The sequence below is a fragment of the Suncus etruscus genome, chromosome 10 (genome assembly GCF_024139225.1).
Source record: "Suncus etruscus isolate mSunEtr1 chromosome 10, mSunEtr1.pri.cur, whole genome shotgun sequence".
NCBI lineage: Eukaryota > Metazoa > Chordata > Mammalia > Eulipotyphla > Soricidae > Suncus > Suncus etruscus.
The window spans coordinates 56199214-56207887 of NC_064857.1; the positions used below are offsets into that span (position 1 = coordinate 56199214).

The 8674-nt window shown below is 56.6% G+C and overlaps 1 protein-coding gene across 2 annotated transcripts in view; it reads left to right on the top strand.

The window, feature by feature from the left end:
* The window catches only part of ZNF516 (zinc finger protein 516), a 41427-nt gene extending 34723 nt beyond the window's left edge, over positions 1 to 6704 (top strand). For both annotated transcript variants that reach the window (XM_049781748.1, XM_049781747.1), the window contains 2 exons: positions 1945 to 3237; positions 5018 to 6704. In XM_049781748.1, coding sequence (XP_049637705.1) covers positions 1945 to 3237; positions 5018 to 5034 — 1310 coding nt within the window. In that variant the 3' untranslated portion in view covers positions 5035 to 6704. The remainder of the gene's footprint in view (positions 1 to 1944; positions 3238 to 5017) is intronic.
* The last annotated feature ends 1970 nt before the right edge of the window (positions 6705 to 8674 follow it).

Sequence of the window (8674 nt, forward strand, 5' to 3'; positions counted from 1 at the left end):
GCTTCATTTACTGTCTCTTGTCAGAGCAGCAATGTCTTTATTTCCTGTCCCTTGTCAGAGCAGCAATGGCTTCACTTCCTGTCCATTGTCAGAGTAGTTATGACTTCACTTCCTATTCCTTGTCAGAGTAGCAATGGCTTCACTTCCTGTCCCTTGTCAGAGTAGTTAGGACTTCACTTCCTGTCCCATGTCAGAGCAGCAATGGCTTCACTTCCTGTCCTTTGTCAGAGTAGCTAAGACTTCATTTCCTGTCCCTTGTTAGAGCAGCAATGGCTTCACTTCCTGTTCCTTGTCAGAGCAGCAATGGCTTTATTTCCTGTCCTTTGTCAGAGTAGCTATGACTTCATTTCCTATTCCTTGTCAGAGTAGCTATGACTTCACTTCCTGTTCCTTGTCAGAGCAGCTATGGCTTCACTTCCTGTTCCTTGTCAGAGCAGCTATGGTTTCATTTCCTGTCTCTTGTCAGAGCAGCAATGGCTTCACTTCCTGTCTCTTGTCAGAGTAGCTATGACTTCACTTCCTGTCCCTTGTTAGAGCAGCAATGGCTTCAATTCCTGTCCCTTATCAGAGTAGGTATGACTTCACTTCCTGTCCCCTGCCAGAGCAGCTATGGCTTCTCTTCCTGTCTCCTATCAGCAGCAATGGCCTCTCTTCCTGTCTCCTGTCAAAGTTGTGGTGGCTTTTCTTTCTGTCCCATCAGAGCAGCTATGGTTTCCTTTCCTGTCTCCTGTCAGAGCAGTGATGGCTTCATTTCCTGTCCACTGTCAGAGTAGTGACAATTTCCCTTCCTGTTCCCTGTCAGAGCAGTGACGGCTTCATTTCCTATCCCCTGTCAGATTAGCTATGGCTTCACTTCCTGTCTCTTGTCATTGGTTATGGCTCCCTATCTTGTCCCCTGGTGGCTGCCCTGCTGAGACCTACTGCATTAAAGCGAAAACCAGGGAACCCCAGGAGGCTGACAGCATGTCCTGCTGTCTTCTTCGCCTATTCCCGCCGGCTCATCTCTGCCTGATGGGGATACCCCACTTCTCTGGGCCACAGTTTCTTGGTAACTTAGCCACCCATGAGGACAGTGCTCTCAGGCTCTGGTGCTCAAACCCTATGAGGGCACGGATCTCAGATAACTGTGTGGCACTCTTGAATTCAGAGATGGCTCATGCTGTTCCTGTGCCCTTCAGCCTGTGGGCAGCTGTGCCCCACATTGGACCTGGACCCTGGGCTGCACAGGAGCCTATGGGAGGACTTGTATCCTACCAGGGGCGATTCCACCCCAAACTGTGGGACCACTGCCCAACACGGTACAGTCACTGAGCTGAGACTGCACTAGGTAATGTCTAAGCCCTTAGCCTGGCCACGCTTGGAAGAAGTGGGACCAGGCTGTATAGATGCCTCCTGCCCTCCTGCACATGGCTGCTTGGCACAGGCCACGTGTGGGTAGAGGCCTTGCGGGTAAAGCTTGTGAATATCCCTCATCTGCCGGCATACATATGTGAGGTTCTCACAGGTGCCTGGCTGGCCCCTGCCCAGTCTACATGGGCCTCTGGGAAATGGCATTGATATTCTGACCCTGGTCTTGGTGACATGTGGCATCTGTGAAACAGCAGCTCCAGCTTCTGCTCAGGGCTCCTGTGCAGGTGGCTGAGCAGGAGACAGACCACAGGGTTGCACTTGGAGCTTGAAGCTTGAGTTTGAGGTTTGGACAGACCCAAGACCCAAGACCGGTGAGCCGGCAGGTTCTGCTTCCAGTAGGGGCCGCTGTGTATCCACCTTGCATCTCCCCCTGCTGATGGGTGGGTCAGCAGCAAGAGGTCAGAATGACAGATGTCCTGTCCTGACTCAGATGACAAGCCCCCTGTCACCACAGCACAGTGGGGTGGTGCCCCCAAGGGCCTGCTTGCTCCCCATGAACCATGGTGACCAATCTTTCCTGTTTCTCCCTTCCAGAGCCAGAGTCACGTCGCTGCTGCGTCTCGGAGGAGGTGGCCCCGGCCACACTCGAGAATGGAGACTCGGGCCACCAGGTGGGAAATAGCCCAGTGGTAGCAGAGCCCAGGGAGCCCCAAACACGAACGGCACTCCCGTTGCTGGGGAGCCATGGCCTAGACCCACCTGAGAGGCCCGAGCAGCCCCAAGTCTCTGTGGACCTGAAGCCTGAGGCCGCCGGCCTGTGTGGTGCTGACCTCGAGTTCCTGGGAGCTGCTGGTCCACAGCTCCAATCTGTGAAGGAGGAGCCTCCGGGCGATGGGAAGAAGGCGGCTACCCCCGCCCTGACACCACTGGACCTAAGTGAGCGGTCCACACGGGGTGGCCCTGGCCACCGGGAGCTGGCCTCGTCCCTGCAGGCTGCACTGGCTGTCCACCCCTGCGCCTTCTGCAGCCACAAGACACACTACCCCGAGGTGCTCTGGATGCATAAGCGGCTGTGGCACCGCGTGAGCTGCCACACCATGACTCCCCAGTGGGTCCCACCCAACGGCCACAGGACTATCCGCAACCACCTGGTGTTCCTGACCCGCAGTGGGCGCACCGGCCCCCCGCCTGCCCTGGGTGGCAAGGAGTGCCAGCCGCTGCCCATTGCCCGCTTCTCCCGCACGCAGGTGCCGGGTGGGGCGCCAGGGCCCAAGGGCACTACTTCTACTCCGCTGGCATCGGCCAAGACCACCGGCTTGCCCAAGAGCAAGGAGGGTCCCTGGCCTGCTGGCCTTGAGGGGTCCCGTCCACCCAAACCCAGCCCAGCACCCGAGCCGCCCGTGGCCCCACTGAAGCCCAAAGCCGAGGCCAGTACTCGTGCCGGGCCTGCCGTGGGCAGCAGCTTCAGCCGTGGTGCATCCTCCACGCCCAGTGTCATCACCCGAGTGGGCCCCCAGACCCCAGGTTCCGCCCGGCCCGGGGACAAGTTCACCCTGGTGGCCCCGGGCCCCACGGTGAAGCACAGTGCCCCGGACCCCCTGAAAGCCAAATGCAGCCCCCAGCCTCAGGCCCAGTCTCACGGGAAAGGCGATGGGGCCCCCCCTCTACCTCCCCACGATTCCCCCTCCAAGGCGGGCTGCGGTGGCTCCCGGGGCAAGGCAGCTGCCACGACCCAGCCGGTGCTGCACACCATGACAGAGGAGCCGGCCGCTGAAGGCCGTGAGAAGCGCCTGGACATCCTCAGCATCTTCAAGACCTACATTCCAAAGGACTTCGCTAGCCTCTACCAGAGCTGGGGGGCCAGCAGCCCCGCACTTGAGCACCGAGGTAAGGGGCCACTGGACCCTGCTTCCCGGAGGGCCAAGCGTGGGGGAGTCGGCCTGCTGTCTCCCTTCTATGCCACCATCAGGTGGACACTTGTGAGCCCCGGCCCTAAATCAGAGAAGTGGGGCCTTGCATGTGTCCAAATGCCAGGAATCTGGGTGTGAAGGGTTCCTTCTGTGCAGTGAGGTAGTAGAGCATGTGTGGGGTGAGACTAGAGCTGTGCTCAGGCTGGTCCTGCCCTGGGCCCATGTTTCCCCGCCCTGCCTGTTGGCCTCTAGCTCAGTCAGACCAGAACTCCTGCCCCCAGCTGACACCCCACTTCTGAGGCCCCGCTCCCAGTTGACACCCCACTTCTAAGGCCCTTTGTGCTGTGTGATTGTGGACCTTGGAGACAGAAGTGAGTTTGAGGGTGAGTTCTGGGGACTTCTTGGATGGAACCTAGTATGGGGAGGATGAAGCTGGTGTTGGAGCCCCGGGCTGGGTCCCTGAGCACTGCAGGGAGTAGTGTTCTCTGAACACTACAGTGAAAGATGTCCCCTGAACACTGCAGGGAGAACTATCCCCCACCCCAAAGCAAAAATTCAGCCTGAGATTTTAGCGTATCCCCTGTTCCCTTCCACCCCCCATGACCTTATCCCCAGTGTGACCTGCCTGCACCTTGTGCTGGCCAGCCACAGTGGGCAGTCCAAGCCCCCCTGTCCAGGATGGTCCTTTCCTATAGCCCCTCCCCAGTGCCCTGCGTGTCTGCCTGGCACAGGGCTGTTTTGGTCTCCTGAAGCAGTCCCTGAGGGGGCTGAGCCACACTGACTCAAACCTGTGTCCTTGCCCAGGCTGAGCCAGCAGCCACAGCAACTGTCCATGAGCAGCTTGGGAGGTCTGGGCTCTCCTTCACCTTCTGAGGACCACTAACTGCATGGCATCCTTTCTCCCCTTAAGGCATGGCTGTGATACCTCACCCAATGATCTCGAGTCAGAGTAAATGCTCACAACCCACAGCCCTGGGCTCTTGTGCGCATTTGTTTGCCTGACACACGGTGGTGCTAGTGTCGAGGGCTGCGCCAGTTTAAAATTCAGACTTTCTGCGCCCAGGAGCTGACCCGAAGGCAGTGGTTCATGGTGTCAGGCCCCTTCCCCTGGACTTGGCCTGGCGTACTCCCGGCCAGGGCTCAGATGAGGCAGAGGCTCTGCGTCCCTCCTGCCTTCCTGTCTCAAGTTCGCTGCAGCTTACTGAGACCCAAGCCCCCCCAAACTCTGTCCCTATGGGCCCACTCGCCACAGAGCTGTGCTTTGGGGGACACTCCTTGTCCTACACCCCAGCTCTGGAGAATCCTGTAGACTGCAAGAGATTTTCAGAATATTTTCTGCCATTCTGGAAAGTTCCTTCAATTTGCCAGCTGGGCTGGGACTGGGCATAGGTGATGTTGCCAACCCATGTGCAGAATGGGTCCTGGTTTCCCTCCCAGCATTGCTGCTGTGGTCTCAAGAGTTTGATCCTAGGCTAGGGTTGGCTCTGCAGGACACCTTGGCTCCATCTCCAGGACCACACGGTCCCCAAATGCCAGTGGGAGTGACCCCAAGTACTGACTTAGGCATCCAAGTCCCCAGAGTACAAAGCCAGAAAAGAAAACAAAAATGATCTTGGGGGGCAGGGTCTGAGTCCCAACTGAAGAGGAATAGGTGAGGCCTTTGTCAGCCAAAACTCCTGGGTTGTGTTTTTGGGCATGGGGGAGGCTCCCAGAAACGCACAGGCTGAGGTGAGCTTTTGTGTTTTCTCCTCATACAGGGGAGAGACCATTTTAATGCCCACCGTCCACATAGTGCCTCTCAGAACCAGAAACCCAGACGGGAGCACTTCCACCCAGCACCCCACGACCGCCACCACCCAGCCCTTCACCACCTCCTTAGCTTGCTGTGGTGCCCCTTCCTTCAGTGCCGGACAGTGGAGAGCCTGTCTGGGCGGGGCCATAGAGCTGGAGCTGCTGTGCCCGAGCCAGGCCATATCTGCTGTGCCGGAGCCGAGCCATATCCCGGAGCCTCTGTGCCCAAGCCGCTATGCTGCCCCAGCAGAGCCCAGCCACATCCTACAGCACTGTGCTTGAGCGTAGCCATATCCTGCAGCTGCTGTGCCGGAGCCGGTGCTGGATCCACTATGTCGGGGCCTCTGTGTCAGAGCTGCTGTGTTAGAGCCGCTGTGCCGGAGCCACTGTGTCAGAGCTGTTGCACCAGAGCTACTGCGCTGGAGCCATTTCGCTGAGCTGCTGTTCTAGAGCCGCTGCGCTGGAGCCGCTGTCCCGGAGCCTCTGTGTCGGAGTTGCTGTCCCAGAGCTGCTGTGCTAGAGCCGCTGTCTTGGAGCTGCTGCGCTAGAGCCGCTACATTAGAGCCACTGTCCTGGAGCTGGCCTGTGCTGCCCTGAACTCCCAGCATGGTGCTGCCCTGGACCCACTCCGCTCTCCACATATACACTCCGGGCTCAGCCTTGTCCCAGGGCTTTGTGCAGGCCCTGGGCACAGCATTGTGTCACCTGTGGTTGGGTCGAAGTCAAGTTCAAGACACTGGAAGAAAAGACTGAGAGGATAGTGGGGGCTGCAGGGGTGAGGTGTGTGGGCACTGTACCTGCCTTGTGAGCACTGCAAAAAAGGAGTGAGGGAGTGAGGTGCCTGGAGCTTGCCTGGGCGTGGTAGGATTGGGGTGTTCTGGCACCCCCCCACTCACCCTGGGCCTCGCTGGCTCCGGCCATGGCCATGGGATCTGGGGAAGCTCAGACACGACTCCGTGTTCATCTCAGGACGTCCCAGCACCAGGGCTGCTTGGAAATGCGCAGGGGGGAGCCGTCCCCCAGCACTTAGCCATGGACCTTGGGGCGGGAACCCCACAGCCTCATGGAAGAAGCCAGAGTGGATTGTAGGTTCTCTGGAACCTTCTGCTCCCCTGCCCTGTCCCGCCTCTTTGCCCTCTCCCACAAGCAGGTGTCTTTGGGCCTTGGGTCCTGTCCAGGGGACTGGGGTCCCCCCCACTCTCTTAGGACCACCCAGCCTTGGGCAGGGGCTCGATTACCTCTTCCTCACTCCTGTAGAGGCACATGCCGGGAGCAGGAGGCCCTGACAGGTGTGAGTCGAGCTGTGTGCGGGTGCAGGGTGGCCCCGAGACACAGGCCCTGAGCCCTGTGTGGGGCCGACCCAATAGCTCCACAGGTTTTGCACAGATTTTATGCATCACCCATGTTACTGCTGCCTTGAAAGAAAATGTCCTGTGAAATTTTTTGCAAAAGCTTTACTAGTTTTTTTTAATTGTGAATTTTTTTTGGGGTGGGGGGTAAAGGCAGGTAATGGATTCCCATGCGCATGCTAAATATATTTTTCCAAGAAGCAATAATTTTACATGTACAGAAATGACCCTGAACACCAGTGAGAGCGATCGTTTACCGAACAGTCAGATTTGCGTGTTTTTGTTTTTTGTTTTTCTTTATTTTTGTGTGTGTGTGTAGAAAATGGGCTTCTGAGACAAAGACTTGTTTAAACACACACATACTACATACGCACATATACACCCTACAGTGTGGTTTTCCTGTCCTAATGATTTGTTGGATTATATTATTATTGTTGTTGTTGATGTTATTAGTTGATACTGGTTCTGGACTCAACTTGTTACTAAATTAATTACTTGATCTCCGGTGGCGGAACTGCCCTGTTCTCTGTAATCACGCGTGTCATGGGCAACACGGCACACACGTGTGGATGTGCGTGTCTGCATTCAGATTTCGCGTTTTCCACTCATCTGCCCTGATGCTCTGGGCGGTCCCTGCTGGGCTGGGTGAAGCTGTGCCTGGATTCGTTCCCATCTGACTGGCCTAATGAAACTTCATCCTCTATCTGCTTCCGGGGTCATGGTGCCTCTGGGCCCCGGGAGCAGCTCCGGAGCACTGGGCGACCCCAACTCTGCCTCATGGTTCCAGTCATCTGCACTCAAAGTAGCACGGCTGTGCCGTGTCTTCTCCTTCCTCACTGTCTGGTGGCCGTTTCCAGCCCTCCTTGGATGCCCGCAGGGAGAGAGGCGCATCCTGAGGTCCGGCCGAGACACTGGGTACAGTGAAGGTAGTGGGACCCCCAGTCCCGAGGACCCGTCTTCTGCCTCACTCCAGCCTCAGCATTGTATCATGTTCACGTTTGTCTGCTCGGCCATTGTACTCAATGTGACTTGTGTTTTCCTTATTTATTTAGCCACTTGTGTGTTCCAAGATGCTTTTGTTTCCCATAATCTGCGCTGACCTGGGATAGTTTCTGCAAGATCTTTCTCTCTCTGCAAGATCTTTCACACTCTGCAAGATCTCTGTCTCTCTCTCTGTCTCTCTCTCTGTCTCTCTCTCTGTCTCTCTCTCTGTCTCTGTCTCTCTGTCTCTGTCTCTGTCTCTGTCTCTCTCTCTCTCTCTCTCTCTCTCTCTCTCTCTCCCCCTCCCTCCTCACTGGTCACCTCCGACTGTTACTGACCCAACTACCTCTGCCCGTCTGCTGTCTCCGCGTGTCTTACTTAGCAGGATTCTCACAGTGTTTCTGGCTAATGTGGTGTAGACGGCGCAGGCCTGTGTGTCTACACTGCAGCTCCTGCAGCCCGCATCCCAGCACACCCCTTAGCTCTGCAGAGATCCCTAGCTGGGCCAGGCCAGCCCAAGAAATCTCGATCTCTTGCTCACCGTCCTCCTTTTGTTCGCTTGAGACAGAGCCACAGCCTGGTTCTGGTCCCAGCTGCGTGGGGATTGGCCTTTTCGGTTTGGGAAAGTATTACGTGCTTTAAGAGGTTCCCCCGACCATTGCTTATTTATTTTTTGAGAGCAAGAGTGACACTGGTTTACCGACAAGGTGCTCAGGAAAGGATTTGGGGAGAGGCAGCAGCCCAGCAAAGGGGGGGGGGGTGGTGGGTAATGCGAGTGAGAAGGTCTCTGGCCTGGGGGCCATCGGTTGATTCCCGGGTCTCCTGTTCCTGCTGGGGCCAACACAGCATGTGGCTGCGTGTGGCTGGTGCCCTCCTGTGTGTCCAGGAAAGGTCACTCTTTCCTGAAATGGGGTGCATGCCCCTGCATCCTGGGACTTCCTGGTAAACAGCATGGCAGGACTGCCCAGCCGGCCTTGCTTCTCTCTTCAGGATGGCTCCCTGTCCGAAGTAGCACATGTGTTTTACTGCTTGGAACTTGGCCGAGTTTCCTCACAGCATTTAATTCACTGAGTAAAACGAGACCCCCGCCCCCATCCACTCCCACCCTCACCCCAGACATGGGGCTTCCCCTGCAGACCTGGGGGAGCTGAGAAGCTCCTTCCTACCTACTCTGCAGCTTATCCTCTGAGGCAGTAAAATGCAAAAGACCATAGAGTTTGTATTTCTTTTTTTTTAAATACAATTTATAACATTATATTTTGTACTCTTTATATTAGAATTTGTAACGAGATC